Source organism: Ammodytes marinus (assembly GCF_949987685.1).
Source record: "Ammodytes marinus genome assembly, chromosome: 13".
Classification (NCBI taxonomy): Eukaryota; Metazoa; Chordata; class Actinopteri; order Uranoscopiformes; family Ammodytidae; genus Ammodytes; species Ammodytes marinus.
In genome coordinates this window covers 16362085-16388710 of record NC_137217.1, presented here as the reverse complement: position 1 = coordinate 16388710, position 26626 = coordinate 16362085, and the positions used below count along the sequence as shown (strand labels likewise).

Here is a 26626-nt window from a genome sequence, read left to right as displayed (position 1 = left end):
CTGTGACAAAGGCAGGTATTATTTGACAATACGATTTCATCTCGTCACCTCTGTTCCCCAGGTAGGCACGCTGCTCACGACGGGGAGGAGCGCTACATGCTCATTACAATTCTGATGTGAGAGAGGACAAGGTCTCCAAAGACGAGCATTTATTATGCACAGCCTAATACAAAACGAGACCTCATCCAAGACAAATGAGACAGGTGATGCAATTAGGCAGAGAGGAATCCCATAAAAGATGTTTATTATAAAGACTCTTTCATATAAAAACAATACACAAAAAGCACACAAAGAAAAGCTGTAAAAGTTTGTCCTTAATCCAAATCATAGTCACAGTGAACAATGGTTATGAGAATATATTATAGCTAAAGGTTGTGGCATATCCCTACTTTGTGGAAAATAACATTTCATCTGGGATAGTTTTCTTAATTCCCCCTGCCCCCCCCTCAATAAATAATACTTTAGTTTCCTTGACTTGTATATAGTATTTCCAGAATATATATATATTCCAGAGATTTTGGCCAACAGAGTAAAACTCAACTAATTGCTCATTGCTTTGGCAACTATAGGCAAAAACCCAGTGCTTTGCTTTGGCTCTCAGGTGTGTGTGATTGAAGACGCCAATCACCATGCGCTTAACTAGAGACCTGTGCAAAAGCCAACTGGATTGTATCCTCTTCATCCTCCCCTTGCCCCTTTAATATCACATTTAGGATAAAATTTACAGATCAACCAAGGCAAGTAAGCATCTGTAAATATGCAATAGATGTAGTGATCTAGGAGCCGTGCTCACATCAATAACCACTTAAAACAATTTGAACATCACTCCAATCTCAGATTCAAAACATTCTTCAAGGAGCACGCTGGTGTTTTTGCCTGTTTTAGCCCATAGACTATACACATCTGGTACACTTAGAATCCCTGCAGGCCATTTTCCAAAGCAAACCACAGGCTTTTAGATTGATTAATGCCTTTTCTACCATCCAGGCATGTTCTAGTTTTCATTCATTTTAGTATGATATGAAAATGCTCCTTTCCTTTTCGTCTTAACTTAACCGACTTTGTCTCGCTACTAAGTTACGGATAATAAAAAAAAAGGAAACTAAAGGCAAACCAGTAGAGAAGTAGATGAAATGCTTTAATCAATTTAAAAACCTATACGCAGTGCTTTGGAAAATTAATCAGCATTTATGTACGAGTGTTTTATAGCAAGTACGCTGGGAATGACATTATGGTCCTTACATACAGATAAATAAAACCCCATATTTAAAGCAATCAACAGCATGTTCCCCCTGGCACAGTGCAACATTCACTGCAGCCCAAAAGGCATCTCACCCATTTAGAAATATACAATACTTAAGGCTTAAAAACACATTAACTTTTTCAGGAAGGGATATTGTATTAAGAAACACACTTAAAAATAATCTGTAAAATGGTCATATTCTACATCCATCTTAAACATTTACATTGGGACAATATTTACCAGAATATGCCCATTTTATTATTTGTAAAACGGTTTAATTGCCAGTTTACCGTGACAATATTGATGGTGGTAAGAGACAATGTGCTGACGAATGCCTTTTAAAATCTATATAAAATGTGTGTGCAGGGAGTGGGGAAATATGGAGTTGGCAACCAAATAATGTGCTTTCATTTGAGAAGCTGAGTCCGTGCAACGGCATCTTTGGTCTGTTGCTGAATTTAAAATATAAATATATCTGGGAGACTCGTCCTGAATCGGACTCAAATGTTCCGTCTCCGTTATATTTTTAAGCACGTTGTCTTTGTTCCAAGCTCTGCATCCCTTCCCTTGTTCCTTAAAAAAAAAAAAAAAAAAAAAACATCAAATCCCGGTCTCCTTCTTGATCCAGTCGACTAGCTTGGTGACGCGCGAGTAGACACCGGGCTTGTTCCGGCGAGCACAGCCCTCGCCCCAGCTCACGATGCCGGCCTGGAACCACTTTCCATTCTCCTCGAAACACGACAGGGGGCCTCCGGAGTCTCCCTGGTAAAGGACGGTCAGAGGGGCAACAGTTTTTAGATTGGGAGGTTTGGATGTGAGAATGGGATAATTATCTATGGGGGGTGAAAACCTACATCCTCCCCTTTGGGCTGGAGAAGACAGGTTGCACAAGTCTCACCTGGCATGCGTCGACTCCTCCAGCCAAGAATCCACTGCAGAGCATCCTGGAGGTGACTTGGCCCTCTGTGACTATGTTACACACCGTGTCGTTGATAATTTTCACCGACGCCTTCTGCAGCACCCTTGCCTTCACACCTGTAAGAGCAAAGACAACCGGGAGGGGGTCAGCGCTCTGCCACGTGACCTCTGTGTTCGTCAGCGACATCAAAAGGTGTTAATGGGCTAGATTAGTGTTAGCTAATGAAGGTTTAAGAGGCTTCCCAGGAGAGCCCACGTCTGTCTTGATATATGGATATGGAAGAGCAGCTTAATGGAATAGAGCAGATTAGAAAAAAAAGATGAGAGGGAAAAAAAGGAAGGAGGGTTTGAGTGGAAGAGAAGTATGTCATGATGGGGGAGAGATAATCAAATGGGAGGAACATTAAAGAAAAAGGAAGAAGAAGGGATGAAATCACAAGTAGATGAAGGGAGGGAGAGAGAGAAGATGAAGGACGAAAAAGATGAATGGGGGTGGGGGAGAAGAGGGATGGCTTATTTTGATGCAATATGCAAAAATAGGCAATTATGTAGAGTGGGGCACCCTTAATTGAGGAATAACAGTATAAATATTCAAAATGTGTATAAAAATCAGTTACAGTGTAGAAACAAATAAATGCCTGGATGTCTAACTCAGAAGCACCAGTTCCTGCATAATAATACCTCCTTCTCGGACCAGGCCCCAGCCTGTGACCCAGCAGGACATGCCAGCAGTGAAGACGTGGGTGGGAGAGGGTAGGCAGATGGGTTGAATGCGGTTGGTGAACTCCAGCGGCTCGCTGAGCTCCAGCAGTGCAACGTCATAGTCAAAGGTCATTCTGTTGTAATCTGGGTGGGAGATGATCCTCTTCAGTGTGCGCCGCTGTACGCCCTCCTGCTTGAACTGGTCCTGCATGCCACTGTAGGTTTGCCAGCTGCTTGCAATGTGGTTCCTGTGAATGTGCATCATAGGAGCAAAGGTTATGAATATGTTCCCTTACACAAATAAAAGCCAAGGTAGGTGGAAACAATATCATAAGCATGTGTCCAATTGAGTACTGGTCACATAACAGCCCTGCTAACATTTGCTACTATATGTCTGCTGAAAAAAAATATATATATTATAAGAACAGTAGTAAGCAATTCAATATAACACCAAGCAATTCAATATAACACCCACTGAACATTATAAACTACAAAAGATAGCATTCGTCACACTTTTTTGGGGATGAAATTGCATTCTACTTTGTACAAAAAATAGAACAAAATGACATACTTCTTAACTTCTAATGATTTAGGACGGGAAATAAAACGTTTCTAGTGGCTTTTAAGTAATCTGGAAAATGGGCTTTGTGTCTAGCAAATATCAACATCAATTGTGAATTTGTGAAAATGAACACATTCCCTGCTCAATAACAATAGAGGTGTCTAAGGTCTTACAGCATGCTTATTGCTCCACCTACAGTTCACCCTGATGACTACAGCTCCATCCTTTCATGGATGAGGTGTACATTTAGCATCCCCAAATGGATTTTCTTTCTTAATTAACTGCATCATCAGGGGCCTATTGTTAAGACTGTTGCATTTTGTTTACACATGGTTCACTCTTGTGCACATTTCCCAGCAGAATTAATATGAAAATAATGCATAATGAGTAGGGCTGTCAAATTAACGCGTTAATTTCGATTAATTAATCACAGAAAAATTAACGCGATTAAAAAAATTAACGCAGATTAATCGCACTTCTATAATGCCCTTTGATCCGGTGCAAAAGTGGTGCGGAGCTGCACCTGTAGCTTTTATATGTCCATGTTGCCGGGCCGGGCGCACGGGTAAAAGGGAGAAATGTAAAGAGTGAAGCAGGGGAAAGGGGCCGACTCGAGGGCTCTATGGACGGTTTATGGGATGCTTCGGCAAATAAACATGAAGGTAGGAAGACATCTTACTTAATTATCCGCAGTGTCCGTGCATTATTGATTTAGTGGGTGCAACAATGTAGGCTATAGGTTCCAAACAGTAGGCCTATCTCTCAATCTTCCTCCAATTTTGTTTGCTAGCTGTCTCGCACTTAAACGAGTGTGTGTGTGTGTGTGTGTGTGTGTGTGTGTGTGTGTGTGTGTGTGTGTGTGTGTGTGTGTGTGTGTGTGTGTGTGTGTGTGTGTGTGTGTGTGTGTGTGTGTGTGTGTGTGTCAATATTTTTGCGAAATGGTGGCAGTGCAGCGCTGTCTGTTGTGGGAGATGGAAAGTCGTCATTTGTCAGCTTGTTTTTTTGAGAAAATTCGGCGCTAGTTCATGTAGCCTATAAAGCTGGCTGAGGGGAGGAGACAGAAGTTACGAGAGACGGAGAGCGAGCGCGCGCGAGAGAGAGAGAGAAAGAGAGAGAAACAAACAAACAGTAGTAGGCTATACAGCTGTTTATAAACAGGTATAAAAGTGTCATATAAGTATGCGATTAATTTAGATTAATTAATCACAGAGCCTGTAATTAATTAGATTAATTTTTTTAATCGCTTGACAGCCCTAATAATGAGATCTTATAACATTTTAAAAAAACAGGAATAACATAAGATTGGATACAATTACATTTTTGCACACAAAGATATGTGAGAAGGAATGTGTTATTTTATGTACAGTAAAGTTTAGTCCTGCTCTTTGTACATGTGTACGAGTGCTGTGGGTGACTCACATTGGGTCTGCCGTGACGAAGCAGTGGGAAGCCGAAAGGAGCCACCTCTCAGAAATGATTGAGGCGCCGCAAACATGCCCGGAGGTCTTGAAATGAAGGCTGACCTGCCAGGGCCACTCCCCCAGGTCAGCGCTCTGCCCTCCCACGATGCGGTTCAGTTTATAGGGCCTGGTGCCACAATCTGACATTTAACAGAGAATATTGAGAGAGGACGGTGAGTGCGAAATTCTGAGACTGAAGGATCAGAGATACAAAAATATGAAAATTAGATAATGTTGACTTGACAGTCATCATGATGCCAGCCTTGGTTGTAAATGCTATACTATGACTCTTTGGAATCGTAATAAGGCACGCTGGCTGATCAAAAAACAAAATGGTGAAAGAATAAAAAAAACACAGACACCCTGAGGCTTAAATAAAAAAGGAAACAAACAAGAACTTCAGAGATGACAAGAGCTGCTTTCAAAGAAGAGTGAAATAAATAAAAGTAGTCCAGGCCTGGGGCTCTCTTCTAACAGACGTGCAGCTCAGCCAGCTCTTCCATAATGTATTTGAATGACACTGAAGAGATTAGATCCACTTCCAGCCGCTTTGAAACATTTAAAAAGCTTGAAAAAAGAAGCTTGTGTTAGACGGAAATAAAACATTTCTTACTGCAGAGCGCCTCGTCAGACTCATCAGAGCAGTCGTTGACGTGGTCACATTCGGCATTCACCTTGTTGACACAGTCCCCGCTCTTGCACTTGAAGCTGAAGTCATTGCAGATACCCGGGGCTACAGTGGGGTGGAGACAGGTCTCAGGATCAAAACACATTGCGTATTTCATTCAAAGTGTTAGGAGCATTGCTACGTTTAACCTGTAAAATACTATACAATCAGCAAGGCCTCAAAGTGAGGCTTGAATGCACAATGCATAGTGATTGAGGAGCAGATTGCATTGATTGGGGGTATTGATTGGGGTTGAGGTCTGATATCCCTCTTCATTCACGGAAGTGAAAATCCAAAGGAAATGCGCGAGTGCCCCGAGTGTGTGTGTGTGTGTGTGTGTGTGTGTGTGTGTGTGTGTGTGTGTGTGTGTGTGTGTGTGTGTGTGTGTGTGTGTGTGTGTGTGTGTGTGTGTGTGTGTGAGAGAGAGAGAGAGCGAGAGATCGAGAGAGAGAGTGAGAGAGATAGAAATTGATAAAGAATGAAGTAGAGAGTGGGAAAAATCTACAAGAAAGTGAACGATGAAAAATATGTTGAAATAAAGAGGAAGGCTACAAAAAAAAACATAAAGCTTTACTGAGCTGTGGGTAAAGGTTAAGTGCTTAATGGTTTGTGTAACATGTTTGTTAATCACTCTGGTGGGTTATTTTCCTTTAAGTGCGTGACTAGCTGGGAACAGGGGGGAAAAGTGCTGCCACTTACAGGTTTTACAATTGGCCTCGTCGCTTCCATCTTCACAGTCCATCTTCTTGTCACACACAACATCCTGAGGCATACAATCCCCGTTACCACAGCGCCACTCATTCTCATCACAACCTGGATTGGAGCAATGACACATAGTGATGAAGAAATTATAATAAGAAAAAGATGAAAACTTTACAGAGGGATATTAGCGATACAGCCACGGTGGATAAATTAGCATCTGTCTCCCTTCTTCTTGTGTGTATTACACATGATTAAGCGTATGGACGGATGCTGAGCAAATTGGGCAAGGCTTCAAACAAACTCCATTAGGCCTACTGCATACAATAATGACTGCACACAGCCGAGGAGTCAGTGACCAGAGCATTAGCAGTGATGTGCCTTTAATGTTATCACAATTAGCATAACATTAGATAGGGGGTTGTGTCCCCTTAAGAGTGCTTTAAGACAGGAATACTTACCGCATGCTTTCTCATCGCTCCCGTCGCCGCAGTCGTTGACGTGATCACACACCCAGATTTTCGGTTTGCACAAGCCATTCCCACAAGCAAACTGGTCCTTCTCACAGCCTGAGTTAAAAGCATAGATAACATATAAAAAGTTAAAAGAAAGACCATTTATGAAACGGGGCAACTGAGTAAAGAGGGAAATATACGAGTGATAAGTAGGATTTTTTGTTGTTGTTTTTGTTTATAAGGCTGGTACAAAAAAGCTTCATGTAGAAAGGTGTTGGGACTAGTATGCCAAAACACTTAAAGAATGTTTTGTATTTTTGATACGACTGAAATAAGTAATTGTGATGACAAATAAAATCTAACTAACCTTTAAAAGAATCACGCTTTCTTGCGAGCTTGACGAAAAGATTAATACCACTCATGTTTGTAGGAAGGTTAGTTAGCTTAGCACTAAAATGGAAATGGATGACTTTACTCCTGTCTGAAGGTAACACAATATGTCAGTCTAAAACCCAACTTATTACAACATACTGTATATCCAGTTTACACTAAAGCAAAGTGTAAACAAGACATGCTGTAGTTGAGGGTAATGCCGTACTGTTGGTAAACAATGATGACGCTCATATCACGTTTATTGATACACTATCAAACCAGAATTATCACACCATTTCTCAGAGGAAGTTTGTTTTGTAGAGACTGCAATAAAGATTTCAACTCTTGCTTTAGCCAATATCTAGATTTTTGTTTTTTAAAGATATGCAAATGTATGCATAATTTGTGAAATATTCTAAATTTGCATATATATTCAAAGATTTCTGAAAGAAACTTCAATACAAAAAATGATTATTTTAATGTCAGTAATCAACTGGCAAAGTTCATGATGATATCTTTAAAAGTGAAGTAAGCGATTTATTTATGTTAAGTGTTCTCTTTAATACAGTGATCAATTACGTAGTGTGCACGTTTCATAAAGCCAATCTCTCTGTCACCCGCTCTGCATGTAATCGGCAAATAAACTTTTCAGGGATCCCGAAACTGATATCCAATCACAAGGGAGAACCAGCACCCGTCTCACTACTACAATGGCGGAGCAGGTAAAAATCCTTCCCAATGTCTGTTTTGATGGTTTTTAATCATGTTTTATCACACTTACTTATCTGAGATGATGCTAGATAACTCACTGTTTGAAGACCGCAGTGCATTAATGTGGTGACGTGGGGACGAAAGAGGGGACTGCTAACTGCAGTCAGTGACAGGAAGTTAGCTAAACTGACCATTCCGCTTACTGAACCTTTAAGTTAAAAAAATTCAATTTTACCCTCGCATTAAACCGTGGTTCCGATTTTCTATTTCGGCCCCCTGTAGCTTTCCAGCAGGTACTTGACCAGGTTGTGATCCTTGAAGGTCCTAGATATCATTTCTGGTGAACAACCTTTTACAACAACCCATGTCCAAAAAAAACACTTTGCCCCCTGGGTAAGTAGTCTAGTACTGGTCAAGCTTTTCCTTTAAAAAGTTAACAGAGAGGAGGATATAAAAAACAGAATAAGTAATGAGGAGGCAACGAAATACAGAAAATGGCGGTTGGAACAAGGAGGCACTTACTGCATTTCATTTCGTCACTCATATCTCCGCAGTCGTTCCAGCCATCGCATTTAAGATGTTTTGCGATACAGGTGCCATAGGAACAGGTGAACTGGTTGGGGCAAGCTGCTCATGTAACAAGAGAAAAAAGGGAAGTAGCCGAAAAGAAAAGGAGAGAATTACGCTGATGACAAAATGAGCGAGAGGAAGTGACAGTGTGTGTTCGCAACATCCATCATGTTTACCAATGCTTGTCCCTGTTGATCAGAGCAATTATAAATCCATTTCGGTCAAACTGGGAGACAACTTAAAGAGCGGTGGGTATTGAAAGTGGAGAGCTGCTGACAGACAGAGGCAAATAAAATGGACCCAATAAACAAGCTCTCTGGTGATCAGTCTCGCTCTTGAGTTTTTCTCACTGTTGCGGTTCCTAAGCTGCTATCACTAAACGGCTCTATTTGACTGTCAGTCAGTTACCGTCTTGTAATCTCTACACACAGTAACTCTCCGTGTCTTGTTTCTGTTATGTCAGGCCATGGGTGTCACTGCCACGTCGCAGCACTTCAGCCATCTCGCCGAGTGTTTGGTAAAATGTGGTTGCTGGACCAGACTTTTTAACTCACGGTTTGCAGGATCGAAGTCGCTGTACTCGGCTCTGAAGCCTTTGTCAGTGAATGACTCATCGGAGTGGAAGATCACATCTAGCGAGTTGCCGGTACTGGTCAGGGCCAAAGAGGACAATTCTCCGCAATACCTGAGACACAAGACCATGTCCAAAATGGAAACGTTTTATTTGATTTTTTTTTTCTGTTTTATTACAACCTCTAGCAGTTATGATGATGTGCTTCCTCGCGTAATTGCTCAGATTAGAGAAAAGGGCAACACTGCTAAAATATTGTCTGAAAAAGAGCAATAACACAAGAGATAAACCTTATATGCGAGTGATAGCAAAAGGAAAACTGTGAAAGATAATATGGAAAAGCCAGCTCAAAGTTCCATAAAAGGTCAAAACAGTGATGGATCTGTAAGACATGCAGCTTAGGGCATCACTGAAAGGTGTCATTTAAATTGAGTTAAAGTCTTACTTGACACCCATAATCTCCACATAGTCTTTGTGACACACACGCATGTCCACCCCAGGCTCTTTCATGCGGAACAGGGGGAACGTCACCCGCACCTTCCTCCCAGTAGGGACCTAAAGCACAGGGGAAGAGATGATTGGTTCATACCTCATGTACCATGCATGTCACTTCTCCACCTACACACAAAGACATGTATCTGCATCCAATGCAAATACAAGCAGACAAGCTGTCACACACCCATACAAGGCGTGGGTGCACACGCACGCGCGCACGCACGCACGCACACACACACACACACTAGCAAGCAAGACCAACACACAAAACACTGCAGCTCAGCTAGAGCTGCAGCAGCACCAGCGGTCTGACAGATGAAGATAGAAGAGGTACTGAACAGCTTGGCTTCTACAGTGCTGCCTCAGCATTCCTCTCATGGCAGGCTGGAGATGGAACAGGGGGAGGTAGGTGGAGGGGGTTCAGGTAGAGGAGGGGGCCGGGGAGAGGAGCAGTGTGTTACAAACCTTGATGGTCCACTTGCAGTCCACGGCAGGAGGATAGAAGCTGGGGTGAAGTGGGGAGGAGAAGACTCCTTTCATGTCAGTGAGGACGCCACCACAGAGATTAGCTGAAAATACCACATTCACATTGGTGCAGAAATGAACGAAAATAAACAAATGTAGGTGAGCATATATATAGTACAGAATGCAGTTGTAGTAGAGTAAATGTCCTAATTACTCTGACTCTTGGGGATGGCTCTATATTCTGCCAGGAAGCCTGGCCTCTGGACCTCGCTATCGGTAATCAAGTTGATCAGCATGATGTTTCCGGAAGATACCACCTCCAGAGGGTTGGAGGGGGGCCTCTGACCACACTTTCTGTGTGTGGAAAATGAGTAGTCAGGCAAGATGGTACACAAATCCGGTACGATTATAGAATTGTTTAAACCAAAAAGTTTTTTTTGCAAAAAACTGTAATAAATACAATCATGAAACATTAGCTGAGAGGTCTGATGCATTTACTGAAAAGAGCTGAGATGTTCAAGACCATGGGAACGCAAATTAAGCCGTACTCCAGAAGCCCTTAAACGTCAATTGAGCAAACGGGTTTAAAATGCTTGAAGAAAAAAATTATTTGAAAAGAAATCGATCAATAGATAAGCAAAGAGGTAAAGGAAGAGATAAAGAAGGACATATGTTCTGGCACAAAAATCTAGTTTGAAAGTTAAACATTAGGTATATTAACAAAAAGTTTCAGCACTGCTGGCGGCAGAGCAATGTAAATGACGCTGCAGGAGCAGCAAATACCTCCACCTCCAGTACAATAATGTTATTATAGAGCATTATATTATGGCTCTCATAAACCCCATGTCACCTTGAATAAAGCTGATCGCTCAATAGCTTTATAAAAATGTTATGCATCGCTTGGTAACGCATATTTATTTGGCAACGGTTTCTGAGTTTGGAATTGCCTGGAGCTACAACTGATGTGACATTCAGGAGCCTGTAGTTTCAGAATCATAGCCCACCCCCGTAGACAAAGTGCAATTACACACAGGGATGTTGCAGGATTCCGGTTGGCACCAGTAACAGATTTGAAAGGAGAGGTCTTTTTGAGCCAACTCAATCTGAGAGAGGTCTCAAAAGTTAACAATAGAATGGGATATGCAGCACTAGAGGCTACAGGGCCACCCAAAAAAAGTTGTCAACACAAATCCAGTGAAGGAAGGAAGTGGAACATGTTTTCCACCCACATCAAAAAAGCCCTAACTCCTAAATCCCTCTGCAATGGCTCAGTCAAACACAAAGTGAGTCCTAGCAGTTTTCCTCTGGGAATCATGTTAAACTATATTTTCCCTCTCTCTGATCGTCAAGGCTAAATAAATTAGACAAGTGTTGGCTGAGCCCTATACAACAAATCCAGCTCCTACGGTTTAAAAGGCAAAATTAGATTTGTGTCACAATTTGATACACCGTAAGAGCAAAAATTACCCAATTTATCGGTTTTCTTTTAAAGAAAATTCCCCTCAAGGGGGGAGGCATTAGTGCAAAGAAAAACTGCATGGCATCTATCATAAGTATGAGGGGAAAACCAGATCCATCCACAAAAATGTAACTTTAAAAAAGCACCAGTATGACCTTGTATCACGGACAACAGGGTTTTTTATAACCCCTCTGGACATTCACAGCCCTATGACTTACTCTGTAATGGCCTGGGAATCGTCTGGACTCAAAGAGTCATAGATGGAAACAAAGTCATCCGAGCAGTCATCTTCGATGTGGAAAAAGGGGAAACGGACAGAAATTGCATTGCTCTCTGAAGCGCGAATTTGCCACTGACAGCGAGACCCTGCAGGATATGCATTGGGGTAACCAGGTGACGAGAATGTCTTTGCAGTTTCTCCAGCTTCCAGGCGGTAGAAACATCCTTCTGGGAATAACACAGTCATTGGTCATATCATACAGTGAGCACGGACATGTAACTTGGCAACATCAGTTTATAGCTGGTGAATTCAAATCTAAATCATCATCATGTTTTCCATCTGCAACTGCTCATTTTTATGTTGCAACTTTTTTCTTAAAATAATTGATTGTAGGTTTTTTGGTTTTCTTTTACATATATTTTTCTTAAATCACGCAAAGCAATGGCTGATTTGAACACTATGTAATTGAAAGTTAGTCCATGCTTTATGCTAAAGATATATGCAAAGATGGATTCCTGTAGGGATAGTAGTACAGCCACTATGATAATGTAATGTAGTCTAATCACCCTGACAAGGTATGGTTATAAATCATCAAACGCTGTCAAAGGAAAGTGTCCGATACAGGGTTCTCAATCTCTGACTAGAGCCGCACGTGTACAGTACGGGCCAAGCCGGCCATTCGTTACAGACTGGCAGGAGGGTGAGCATCTAGCCAGCTGGAAAATTACAACTGCGAGTGATTGAAATGGGACACGCTGTACTCACTGGCTCTGGGGTTCTTGGCCATGCGAGGATCCGTGGCTAGAGAGGAAGAGAGAGAGAAAAGCAGAGAAACAGGAGGAAAGGTAAGAATAGGTCACTAACATTGGGAGGCTGATAGATTTGATGCATGAGCCTAAAATATTTGGGTTGCACATTTTCTGTTCCATTTCCCTGCGGTTAAGGGAACTGGTGATGGTGTGTAGCTCTTTCTGCTCCATCTCACCTTGCCCTGCAGCGCCAACGCATACATCTCTGTCCAACTATCTGGGACAGCAACATCAAATCATAGCCACAAAAATCAGTTTTAAAAGGGAGGACCAAAACTACTGAGTCACAGGGCCGGCACTTGGCCAGTGGCCAGGATGTGGACAAATGCTAGGCGAATGCTGAGAAGACAGAAGGAAGAAAAATGGCTGTCTCGAAGCCAGGGCCAGGGCCCAGCTAATATCATTAGAGCAACCAAACAGCAGAAAATGTGCAATCTCGGATGCAGCACAAGCAGAGAGGTCTGGGCCCATCTGTTATCATCTTATCAGCAAAACTCAAAAGAGAGCACCTATAATCCAAATAGATAGCATACAGAATACCAATGCTGATAGCAGATGACAATGACCTTTTCCAGACGTGTATTTGCACTGCTATATCTGTTGTTGATTTTTAAAATGTCATTATCTGGGGCCAAGCTTTAGTAAACACAAGAGTTGCCCCCCCCCCCCATCTTTCTGGCCAACTCGGCGTGACCCACTCACCTGAAGCAGTTATTTCCGTGATCTTGATATTGCTGGGGCTTCTCATGCTGTGCCACGCCTCCCTAATGCCAATCTCCAGTGTCTCCAACACCCGCTCCTCCGTGAACTCCGGCACACTCTCCAGGTCATCAGCTGGAACATCAAACTGGGACCAATAGTAGGCTATCACACCCTCACTGGTGCAGGCAGAAATTAGACAGAAGGGGAGAGCAGAAAAAGTAATATTCAGTAACAAGCTTCAACGTTGAGTGGATGACAGGTGATATGATATGATATATAGCTCTGGCCACACTTTGTCTAGTACAGCACAACCATAGATGTTGTGAACTGTCCTAACCTACTGCTTCTGTTAGTGCAGAACTTCATTTTTTTACATTTATATACATTGCATTGCTTAACATAACAGGGTGTGGTCACATTAAAGGTGAAGTAAGCGGTTTATTTATGTTAATATAAGTGTAAAATCGCTCTTTATTCATACAGTGATCACTTACATAATATGCGCGTTTCATAAAGCCGATCTCTCAGTCAGCTACTTTGCATGTAATCGGCAAATAAACTTATTGGAGTATCCCGAGATTTTTATCCAATCAGAAGAGAGAACGCTACAAACCGACACTCGTCTCACTCATATATAGTAGTGTATACACTCCATGGTCTCACTGCCAGTGCACGCCAGAGCAACAGATGGGTGAATGTGTATGCGCCTACAATGGCGGAGCAGGTAAAAATCCTTCCCAAAGTCTGTTTTGATGGTTTTTATCATGTTTTATCACACTTATGGATCTGAGATGATGCTAGATAACTTGCTGCTTGAAGACCGCAGTGCATTAATGTGGTGACATAGGGACGAGCGAGGGGACTGCTAACTGCAGTAACTGACAGGAAGTTAGCTAAAAGAACCATTCCGCTTACAGCACCTTTAAGTCGACAGATCACATGAAAATGCGAATTAGCATGCTTTGAGAAATGTACCTTTTAACACCACAGGAGGGTCAGCACAATAAAAGCTTTCCTTCTTTTTTAAATTAAGTTTTTACAAACTGTTCAGCGGTATAATTTTTTTTTGAGGGACTCAAGATCTCAACAGTACCTGAATGCAGTGACCACGGACTTGGCGTAGTATTTATTGAGCAATTCATCGTTCTTGTAGTTTTCCTTCAGCTGTGTAGAGAGAATTCATTTTTACTAATAAGAACATGTACAAGATTTCTGCTCGTTTGCCTGAAGACAAAAGTACAAATGAGTATGTTAACATAAAAACTGTCTCATGAAAAGCACACTACAATGGTACTCTCAATTAACTGCCTTGCCTCCAGCTGCAAACTGTAGCAGACCCGGCTGCAGTCATGCAGTGCTCTGCAAGTGCAAGTCACTGCCTGATTTCAAACATTTACACTGTTACCTTACTTCAGAGCAAGTGCGTTTTGTGAAAAGGAAACGTAAAAAAAAAGCGGGAAGCACCAAATTCACGTGCAGGTGCAGGATTAATTTTTTTATGGTTGGCCATAAAAACTGAAAATGACAGAGGGTGAGGAAAAGGTTAATTTACAGGAAAAAGTTGTTATTAGCATGAAATAAAATATTAGGTCTGAATTCAAAATGTCTCTTTCCAAAGTTTAAGTCAGCAACATCGAACCAATCTAGAAGACGCAGAGCAGATCAAATATGTTTTTTCAGATTTACGTTTACTCAAAGCCATACTGTACATGTTGTAGCTGTAAACTGTAACCTAGGTGACATTCCTTAAAGACAGGGCTTTTTGTTGTATGCATGTTCAAACCTAGCTTATCATAAAACTCACCCTAAAAATTAAATACTCCGGTCGACCACATCAACCGTAATCCTCACCTAACACTCTCCGTTCTCTAGCTTTTCACTGAGAAAGTGAGCCCATGATCAGGGTTTGTCTTTCCTATCGAATGGTGCAACAAACATCAGATGCAGTTGAGGAAATTACTCAAAGGGAATAAACAGCATTTCTTATTCCACCCCCGCAAATGTGCCTTCAGCTGTTGTTGTGCATTGGGAGGGGCATTTATATCAATGAACTAAATAAATTAAAAACCTTTCCACGATGCCAAATAACATCCAAAACTAATCCTTAGTTCACAATAGACAATGAAGACGATAGAATTGGAACATAAATAGGAATGTCGTCTTCTCCGGGTTTGTCACACTCACAATTGCCTCCAGGCTGTCCGCCAATTTCTCAAACTCCTTGCTCGTGGTATCTTCCAGCTTCTGGTTGTACGGTACACCGGCCAACTTCATATGCCCACTGAAGACCTGTGCTGCTGGGAGGACCCTCTTACTACTCTGGCCTTCTGAATCGGCATCTTTGACTTGGAGGAGAGAAAGAGGCAGGTGTGAGTTATGCATTTGAGCAACAAAATGTTTTAAGATGGCTGCCTTTGATGAAAGAGGAGACTGTGGGGGTTTAACTAGCCTTGAAGTGCTTTTTTAAAAGTTGTACAGTGTGATCTCATACCAAGGCGACAGTTTTGGCTCTCAGAGCAATTAAAAACAGCCAGTCGAATCAAGAGGCTGTTTATCAAGACTTCAGACGCCTTTTTTTGAAATTAGATGTTTTTGTAAATGACAAGGATGCAGTGCCATGGACTCTGTGACATTTTTTTTACTCCTTTGCATTATTAAAAAGGAAAGAGTTGGAGCCGTCAAATAGGCCTACACTAATGGGAAATTACAAAGTCCAAACAAGCCACTCTCATATCAAAGAGCTGTGCCTTAATAAATGGAAATTATCCACTTTACAGTCTCTGATGTTACGCCTGTCTTGGCACTAACTGATGTTAGGAATGCAACTACTCGCAACATTTCTCATTTAATTCCATCGAGAATCACCTTGATGTATGCAAAGAAATATACCAACAACAACTAATGTTTTTCTTCATCTTGAATATATCTAAATACATAAAAGGAATAGTGCTTTACATCACGGCTCTACACTGGATGACATGATAGTGGAGGATAGTGTACTTACAAGCAAACAGCCAAATGAGAATCCCCACAACAGCCCCGAGGATGAGAAGGCCCAGAACAATCCCCACACAGCACCAGGTCTTCTTCTTGGATGAACCCTTCTCTTTGCTGTTCAAGAAGTCAACCCGCTCGTCTCGGCCATTATGGCCCTGATGCAGAAAAAGAGTAAAACAACACGGTCAACGGCGAGTTATTATGCCACGTGCTGGATGTAGATAACATTTCCTCTGATTACACTGTGCACACTGGGGAGAAGTGTGTTCCTGCAGTGTGTCTTTCTTGCATCTAAAAAGGTGAACATAAATTGTGGTCTCAAACTAACTAACCTCTGATTTAGTTTAAGACTGAACAAATCACAGTTTCACCTCATTTCACACACATAAATAGTGCAGGTGGTTAGTTAGTTGGGAACCTCCAAAAGATTTGTTTGGATATGTGCATCCACACATCACCACGCATAAATGAATTTGCTTCAAATGGCAGGATAAAGATGTCAACCACATGCCATTGCTTTCTTTATAACCAGGCGAGGTCTTCCCTCAGCATTTATATAGCGTTTTGGAATGGCGAATTAGATGGGATTTTTCATGACTGCAAATATAGACACTGACTCCAGGAATGTAAAAAATGCTAATCCCATAAAATAAATGATAAATGCATCACTGTCACCCAATAATAGAATTTGATCAATCTCTAAACCCGTTAACACATTTCGTTTTGAGCTGTTGCCATGAACCAACTTCAAAGAAATGTACTTGTCGTAACGGAGGGAGATTGTAATTTTTTTGTTGTAAAACACACACAATGAGTTTGATTTCATAATATCAAAGTGATTAAAGGGAATGCTGAATTATGACTCCATATCAAGAAAAAAAAAGTGATGTGAAATGTCTTAAACTGGTTCAGGAGTGACACGTTCAAACAGGCAGCACGTTTATTGTGTGTTTGGAAAACCTGTTCAGTAAATGTGACAGCTACACACACATACTTTTAGATACACATACAGTGCTTCAGAAATTGCAGATTGTAGAGATTATGGTTACGGTGCTTCAGGCTCAGTGCGTGTGTGTGCATGTGTGTGTGTGAGTGCGAATATGTGTCGATATTATATGTGTGTCTGTTGTTGAGCGCTCTCAAGTGGGTGGACTGAGAGAAGGATTTCAGCTTGGTTAGCAATCAACACACACAATGAATTCTGTGCCTGTAGCCCATGAGTGAAGAAGCCCAAGTGCCATTAGGGATGGAGAATCACTTTGGTATTAAATCAATTTGTCAGATGTGCTGCCCCTTAAGACGGGGGCTCAATTACATGAGTCTAGATGATAACTCACGGCAATTAAGGCCTATTCTTACCCGGCTAGTGCTTCCACACATGCTTTCTAATTGGAATCTCTAACAGCAATCATGGGCCAGAATGAGAGGAATCGTTAGAGATGGGGTCAGCAAATGCTCCGGGGTCTCAGTCACCCTGATCACAGCCCTATAAAACCATTACATGCTCTTCATTGTATCCCATTCTTCAGTCCTAAAAAGAAATACTATCCCGTTTTTGAACTAGCATATCTTTTTCATATATATATACCAGCTCAGTGTGCTGTGCCATTTAATAACCGGGAAGAAGTGCTGTCCTTGTCTCAATATTGAATCGAGAAGAAAGACCACACCATTTTGACGTCAACTAAATTGTTAAATTGTTGACAAGACAACCATCTAGTGAGGGAATGATTCAGTAGTTTGTTTCTACAGAGTATTTTGAAAGAAGTCTAACCAGTTTGGCAACTGGGTAAACTGATTCACACTGCTGTGAGGTGTGGTTTTAGAGAGAGGGAAAAGCAGATCACTCTCAAGGAAAGTTGCTATGTAACTGCAACACTATAGTCGGACACAATGATCTTAAAGCTCTCATATTATACACTTTTCGGTTCTATTATACACCATATTATATGGTCTTAGTGGTCCCTAATACGTTTTTCTTTAATTGTTTGCTGAAAAAAACTTTCAGATAATTTATTGTACTATGCTGATGTTCAGCTAATCTCACAATGGCCTATTTTTTTAAAAGAGCTGCAGCTCCCCTCGTAAATATACAATCTTTGAGCTCCCCCCGCCCCCTGTCCGAAAGCGAAGCCAGATACGCCTCACCCTCTGTCTGTCAGGGCCGTGGACAAATAAGAAATAGGGGTGTGGGCTGCACAGTGGAAGCTTCTGGCTTTCCAGTTTTTGAGGTCAGAAACGAGGAGAATTCTGACTAGAGTATATTGGGGGGGAGGGGTGGAGGTTTCAGAAAGGGGGAGAGTGAGAAAAGGAGAGATTGTTATTTTTTTAAATATTTTGGCAGTCTCTAGGCACACCATGGACCCATGGATATGTTAGAACACATTTAAAAAGTGCATTTAGCATAATATGTTTTACTACTCAATTAATCAAACATCAATGCATCATTCTACAGAGCAAAGGGCTCCAAATAATTAAAAAAGCCTAGTGGCCTGGCTTTTTTGTTTTCAGTTTGAGAGGTAATAAAGATGAACCAAGAGCAGGTTGGAAAGAAATTGAAATTGAAATTAAACCAATATATAAGCTGCTATTCTATATTTCAGACCAGCAATATGTCAGCGCTGTCAGTGAAATAAAGTCAAATAAATAACTCAATATTCCTACAAAATGACTGACAAAGCTCCATTTAATTGGCATTTTTTTGGTTCCACAATGTACTTCTCGGTGCTGTGCGTGCCAAAATGTCACGGTGACAGACAGCACAACCTACCAAAGTCCAAACAGTCTATAGGGACATTACACACAACAATGTATCAGGTTTCATGTGGCTTCCTCTATATAAGGCTATACAACTTTTTTCCCCTTTATTCATAAGTGCTTCCCAAGACCTGTATACAGACTCTGATGCATATCATCAGTGGCATACCCCTTTAAAAAGCTCTCTCACATGCCTTCCCCTCAATCACCAGCACCGATCTGTCCCATCTAAATAAACCAGCGCCGCAAAACAAAAAAGGACCAATTAAATTTGACAGACAATCAATGTAATCTAGGCTTCAGTGGCTTCATATTTACTTTTAGTGAACAAACACATACCTCTTACCTGACAGTATAGCCCTAAGCGGACATTTAGCAGTTAGTCTATTATACTCATAACTACTGCAGCATCAGTACACTATAGTCATGCAGCAAGAAGAGTAGTGCTACAGCCTAGTGGCATATGAAGACCTTGCTGCTCACAGTGGGAGCTAGGCGGAATACCGGGAGTAGATCGACAAAACCCTCAATTACTTCCTCTGTATAGAACTGAGAAAGACTGATTGAAGACCAATACCATCACGGCCCCTATTCAGCAGCACCCTCCATCAGGTTGTGCACACGTATTGTCTAATTGCATGTGAATGTATCATTCAGTGACGACATTCACATAAACATCACATCCAATTGGCTTCCCTTGCTCAGTATCAACATGACTGCCCTTGACATGTTGCCTGGGATTCACTATAGATTCAACAGGAAAAGCAGTATTCCTGAGGAATTATTTACTCGCTCCTCCTATGAGTCACTCACTAAATAAACAGTCTAAATTCATCATAGTATCGATCCAGTATCTATGACTGGGCACATTGTGTGTGTGTGAGTAATCAACTACAGTATAAACAATGGTAAATATTTTCATTTACCAACAATTTCACTTTCCTAGCTTTCACAACTAAAAAATAAAAAAGGTGCTACACCTTAATGTTCTTGTATTATAAGTGACTGTATTTGTAAAGTGTTTTAATGGCTGTTCCTTCTGTGTTTTTTCAGCTTTAATTCAAAAATATTTATAAGATAATAAAATCATATCTTTCCATATCATGTTCTATACTAGGGTATGCACTGTAGAGCGATCATTGAGTTTTGAAGTTACTTAGGTCAGGTACTTCATCAAAGAGGAAAGAAAATGTATAAGCAATTCAACTTTGGAAAATTGTTATAGTATGAAAAATAAACCTATAGCAGAGGGGCCAAGTAAGACATGAACTGCTTGTTTTGTCACGTCATATTAAGAGTGAAGAGTGTTTATTTTGCCTGAATCCTGTCACTGTTTGCTCACGGTCTCAGCAGTACAGGCATACCGGTACACTGCAGTGTGTGCTTCCCCAGGCATTAAGACTGTCTTCTCAAAACTGTCAAATAAAAAGGTGCTAGAGAGCTGGGTGAACTTCAGCAGTCTACTGACCAAAGCCTTGTAACCATTAATGAATCCCTTTGCAGAGTGAGGTTCACCTTTGGCCGTCTGACACCAATTTTCTGCCCACATCCTCTGCTGGTATTTCATTCGTCTCCAACTAGAATATTGTAGTGACAAGAACTGCATGATGGGTCATTTGCATAATGTATGAGCGCTACAGGAGAATTTGACCTATGGGTAAGGCAATATAAGCTTTCGGCAGTTTTCACATCCTATCTTCACTTTAAATACAATACACGAAAAAAAAACTAAACAGTCCAAGTAATAAATAAATACCAGCAGTTAATCCAGACACAGTATGTCTGAATAAGGTTTTCATCATCCCTTTTATGTGAGATGATGAGTGGTGGGTTATGAAAATAGTTAACACCATTTTAAGAAATCTACTCTATAATAAACTAAAAAAAAATATATCATCTTAAAACAGTTAACTTCAAAGAGAAGTCCACAAATAGCATCAAAGTCTGGTGAAGCCTTTTTCCTCCTCCTTCACAGAACTGCCTTTGAGATTAGAGGTAAAATAAGTAGTTGAGTTAAGAGCACAAAAAGCATGCAAGAAGAGATCCAATTGGAAATTGGAAATGGGGAAAGAAAAATAAAGATGACTGCAGGATGTAAAATGAAGTTTTAGTACTTCACTGATTAAAATAGCTCTGTCTATTTCTTTCTGATGGCTGAGTAGATGGTAGATTTTTTTATTTATTATTATTATTACTTATACTATTTAACCCTTGGGTAACCTTAACTTTTTAGTTACACTCGTTACCCTAGAGGACAAAAACGTCCTCTCCCTATACACTGCCATAAAAACAGTATACAGTAATATTTTTTTCTACAAACCTTTTATCCCACTTGACCTCTTTACATACATATCAAATATTCATTCATTTGTAATTGCTTTTAACCCTTTACATGCAAGCTTATGTGATGACGTGAGCCATTTTTATTTTAAAAAAGCACAATAATTGAAACATTTCTCATATAATAGATGCAAAGTGGATTTTTTTGAGTGGTATAATCAGACTCTAGGATATGTTAATGATTTGCAATAAAACTGCTTTTGATACATGTTTAGTATTTGTGCAGTCACAGATGCAAATAAATAATCACACTCGTGACCCTAGAGGACAAAAACGTCCTCTACCTATAAACTGCCCTAGAAACAGTATACAGTAATATTTTTTTCTACTTTTTTTTTTACAAACCTTTTATCCCACTTGACCTCTTTACATACATATCAAATATTCATTCATTTGTAATTGCTTTTAACCCTTTACATGCAAGCTTATGTGATGACGTGAGCCATTTTTATTTTAAAAAAACACAATAATTGAAACATTTCTCATATAATAGATGCAAAGTGGATTTTTTTGAGTGGTATAATCAGACTCTAGGATGTGTTAATGATTTGCAATAAAACTGCTTTTGATACATGTTTAGTATTTGTGCAGTCACAGATGCAAATAAATACTCATCCTCTCCCTATAAACTGCCCTAAAAACATTATACAGTAATATTTTTTTCTACTTTTTTTTTTGAAAACCTTTCAACCCACTTGACCTCTTTACATATATATCAAATATTCATTCATTGTCAGTTGCTTTTGACCTTTTCATTCCAGTTTCTTTGATGATGTCAACAAAGTACTAAAGTAACAAAGTGAACCTGCGCAGCCACCTGAAAACCCACAAATTGCACCTTACAGCTGCACACATATGCATGCGCACAAAGACACACACACATACACACAGTAATTTCACAACACACACACAGCCACAACCCTAAGGTATCCATATGGATCCACACTTTCCATTAATTTCTCATATTTATTATGTTTAGGCCTGCAACTCTAAAAAATTACAAAAAAGTACAAAAATGGTTTTAGGGAGCATATTTGATCCTCAAAAAAACCAGGAGGAAATAAATGATTGAGCTAGATAGGGCTACAAAAAGCAATTTTGGTGTCTTAAGTGTTGATTATTGCCTAATATCATCAAATTTACATGTGTTTGTCATCATGGCTATGGTTTGAGAAAATAAAGTTTAAATTGGGCCATTTTTTCCATACACGTTTGAGTTTGTAAAGTTTGGCTGCGTGTACACAAACACACACACTATATTTTCTCAATACACACATATGCACCACACACTAGCATCCCTACCAACACACTCACACCATTTAGGTTGAATTTTTTTTTCTATTGCACTGTGGGGGGCAGGACCGACAACCTGGAAAATTGCTTGTAATTCAACCCTATGCCAAATATAGGGAAATGGTTCAAAATTGTGAAGGTGTTGAAAATGATAAATTTTGATGCTTTATGTTGAGGATGAAAGCATAAAATCATTGAAAAAAATATTTTATGCTGTAATGACAGCAGGATCAAATTGGTAAAAAAAGGCCATTTTGAATGGGAGTCAATAGGGGACAAAAACGTCCTTAGGGAGCTGAGTGTAACAAAAAAGTGTACAGCCTTTATAATAGATGGTACAAAGTTGCTGAGTAGAAATTCACAAAATATTTGAAAAAAAAAAATCCCTGGTCAAAAATATTTCAGTTAACATAAGCACAGCCAAAGTTATAGACAAAAAGAGCGTAAAAAAAGTGCGAAAGGACAAAAACGTCCCCAAGAGCATGTCCTTCCCTTGCTTAATCTTTCATTCAATAAATAAAAGGGGGAATTCGATCCTAACATGAGAGTGAGACCCATACACACTGATGGCCTACTACGGGCTAAACGTGTCACCCTTTATAGGCCAGATCGTGTAAACACACCCAGTGCTCCTAAACAACACAGATTGTGAGCAGATCTAGGTCCAAAGCAAACCAACCTTGGGTGTGTGGTCAATCGGTGCAAGTCTTTGGTAGGTTAAAGCGATAACGCACATTGTCATTAAAATAGAGGATTGTGTTAAGAAGCGTGAAAGTTGACCAAACTTACGTCGAATCTGGCGGAATGCATCTTCCAAAAGGGCTCCCGACTGAAGTCCCCTCTCCGTCACTTTTAATTTACCTTCCCGAGGGTGATGGACAGGTGCGAATCTCTGTATATTTATGTAACCTATTCTTGCAAAAAGTCAAAGAGAATCTGTCTATATTTGCACCATTCAATGTTAAGCGCTCTTCCCGATTCGTCACGAGCATAGACGCTGACACACCTGAGTAGACCTCTTCCTCACACACCTATGAAGTAAACCACGCCCACAATACCTGCCGCGGCTGCGCAGTGACCGTCTCGCCCGGCTGCCCTTCAATGAACTCTAAAGCCACAATAAATCATCACCAATGATCATCAACCACCCACCCACCCATGTGCCTCCACTGACATGTAAAAGGTTGCAGGTGAACATTGTATTTGTAAGCCCCTACCACATGCTGCTCGTCGTAGTTGGGACCTGCTGTGTGCATGGAAGAGGAAGTTGCTTTCTTTATTTCTATTACTTGTGTTCCCCCTGCTGACCATTCGCGGATGTTGCTGCCAAGGAAATATATTAATTTATTTTTAAATATCACATATTGCAGTTTTGAAAGGGTTGCTTTAATGTAGCCTGAATTAAGAATAACAAATATTATACTTCTCCCCTCACATAATATTTTGTGTAAAAAAAAATACTGTAAATAACACTGAGTTGCAAACACATACAAAGTGTAACCTATATAAGTTTTACAAAACATTTATAGGTATTATTAACACTATTTATTATTAACACTATTTATTATTAACACTATTTAGGCTGTTCAATATTTGTATTATTTTGATTGATTAAGTTGTGTATATTTATAACTCAGTGCTCTTATAATCACATGTTGTGTGTTGGTGAAGGGTTTTGTTATGTGTTTCTTTAAGCCTGCAGTTTTTCCACAAAAAATATGTTATGAACACCATTTAATACTTCCCAAAACAACAGCACCACACACATAAATGACCACAGAGTTGATTCGACACTGTTCTGTTTCGTATTGCATAAGGGTTGTAGACTGCTTCATCGGATTGCAGAAAGAAGAGTTGCCATTTCCCACTCACATTGTGTTTGTTTATCTGCTCTCCTGGTGGTTTCCAAACTTTTTGGAATAAAAAACATTTTGCTCTTCCCAGAATGTGTCATTTATTTGAAGGCTTTTATAGCGGATTTAAGGATGAAGTTGTTCACAAGAAAATAACACAACATTGATAAAAGTCCTAGTAAATTGATAAATGCAGTTGACATTTTATAAGGTGTACTTATCTAAAACTAATTAGTTTAATGAAACATCCAACTAATCAGTCCTAAACCTTCATTAATATCTTACATTGTGTATATATGAGCATGATTGTGTGACATCACAACTTTAATTGTTGGTCAAATAGTTCAATGAGTAAACATGAAGCTTCCAGTTGTGAGAATAATCTTAATTGTATACTCTTGTGCTTTTTACACTTAGGCCTATACACTTTTGTATGTTTATTAACTTCACATTAATTCACCATTTTGTAAGTGCACATAACACTGTATATACAGAGGCAGGCCGTTTCAGTAGATACTTTGTCCAAGGTATTTGTGTGGGATGAGCCTGCACATGACAACCGGCCTAGCAACGACCCCGCACCCTCCCTTCACCTCTCTTATGAACAGGGTATAGCGTAAAACATTAAATGTATCTTGTGAAGACCAGCAAGAAGAATACGTCATCGGGAAGCCAAGCCTAACATCTACGGCCAGCCTCTAACACATAGTCAACCAATCAGAAATAATGTATTTGTTTCCATACAACACTATGTCCCACCATTTTATCTTCAGTCTTACTGGGGACGCTTTTTGAGAACCAGTAAGCTCCATGTTTCTGCTCACTCAATTTAGATAATAAACCTTTAAGCTTTGAAATAAATAGTCTACTTGTTTTCCTTCTTCAACTCTGGTTAAAAGAACAAGAAATATTGTTCTAACACAGTGCACTGAGAATTGACTTATTGTGTCAAGCTTTTTGAAATGAATATTGTACCGTGTAAGTGTTCCGTGGAGTAACTTTGGATTTTTTTCAATTGAAAGGATTTTACTTGTCAAACATGTATTGCTATATTTATTGTATATATCAAAATGTTTGTTGCTGCAAAATATTTGTTGCTGCAGATTATCCAGAATACAATATCAAACCCCTGTAAAGGACTTTGTATCATTGTTTTATATTGTCTTTCATATGTCTACACTAACAAAGTTTATATTTTCAGTCAGGACGTTTAAATAGAGAAGGTTTCTGACATTTACATTCATGAAATCTAATGTATTTTTTACATCACTTGTTAAACATTGTTATTAGGTTTAAACCTTTGTGAAACAACACGATGTAGCTATTTCTGTAATACCGCAGCAGGACTTATTTATAGCCTACATTTAAAAATGATCAAAACCTCTTCTTAAAAATCAAGGAATGTATTCAAAGCCAATGGAAATCTAAATGCTTCACCAGGTCACTCAGATGGATTCTTCAATTAGTGTAAAGGGTGGATGTAGACATTGGTTACTAGATGGATGGGGAACCATATCAGACATTTGTTATAGCCTAATGTTTAATATGTCTTAAAACATTTTTTTCCATAAATAAAACTGTAGGCCTACGTAGCTTCTATTTTATAAAATAAATAAACATCACCATCCTAGGGCGCGCCGGGCCGTGCATTCACCCGTGTCCACCAGATGTCTCTCTTCACCAAGCCACACGCCAGGACTCCATGAGTAAAAGTCTGTGATAATAAATACCCGCAGAAACAGGGCTTGGTTCTGTCAGACACACACCACAGAAAAATCCCAGGCTGCTATTGGAGAGAGCCGCCCGTTGGCAAGAGCGAACAGGACGCAGACGCAGGAGATATCGCAGGAAGGCACTTGACGAACGCAGTGTCCATCACTTCAGCCGATGTAACCAGACAGCGTAGCCTACGGTGGAAGCCAGTTGTCTTTCAGTAGCAACTTCGTCAGGAAAAAGAGACAAAAGAAAGGCGAGAAAATGGGACATACCGCAATACCTATATTGATGGCCGTATTGTCCTACTGCGCGTGGGAAAACGTCGAGGTAAGAGAGCGACATCAGCTGAATCATCTGTAACCATGGCGCATTGAAATCTTGCTGTATGTTTAGCTCAATGTCGATTGTTGGACTGTAGGACAAAATAATGTATTTGACTTTTATGTCGTCGTGACGAGTGCCACGCATACAGTTGCCTATGTTCATATTGCTGACACTCGCGCTTATCTGGGGCAGGTTTAATTTGCAAATGCAACCCCGAGCACCGTCCGTATGTCAACAGGAGTAATGACTCACACAGCCAGCACTAA

At 40.2% G+C, this 26626-nt stretch overlaps 2 protein-coding genes across 5 annotated transcripts in view; one reads left to right on the top strand and one right to left on the bottom strand.

Moving 5' to 3' along the window:
• Positions 1–217: 217 nt before the first annotated feature.
• On the bottom strand, positions 218–23484 carry st14 (ST14 transmembrane serine protease matriptase). 2 transcript variants are annotated; one of them, XM_080039377.1, is made up of 19 exons: positions 23257–23484; positions 16085–16232; positions 15265–15425; positions 14174–14244; positions 13081–13256; positions 12335–12370; positions 11568–11796; positions 10105–10244; positions 9891–9994; positions 9376–9485; positions 8914–9044; positions 8312–8416; positions 6713–6820; positions 6252–6365; positions 5499–5618; positions 4845–5025; positions 2843–3111; positions 2142–2278; positions 218–2005 (listed from the first exon to the last, which is right to left on the bottom strand). In XM_080039377.1, the coding sequence occupies exons 1-19, from the start codon at positions 23275–23277 to the stop codon at positions 1844–1846; spliced, it is 2523 nt and encodes an 840-aa protein (XP_079895503.1). In that variant the 5' UTR covers positions 23278–23484; the 3' UTR covers positions 218–1843. The 2 variants fall into 2 exon arrangements, with proteins under 2 accessions (XP_079895503.1, XP_079895504.1); XM_080039378.1 differs by having other exon boundaries at positions 11568–11793.
• A 2612-nt stretch (positions 23485–26096) lies between these two features.
• The window catches only part of aplp1 (amyloid beta (A4) precursor-like protein 1), a 35794-nt gene continuing 35264 nt past the window's right edge, over positions 26097–26626 (top strand). For all 3 annotated transcript variants that reach the window (XM_080040291.1, XM_080040292.1, XM_080040290.1), the window contains exon 1: positions 26097–26363. In XM_080040291.1, coding sequence (XP_079896417.1) covers positions 26298–26363 — 66 coding nt within the window. In that variant the 5' untranslated portion in view covers positions 26097–26297. The remainder of the gene's footprint in view (positions 26364–26626) is intronic.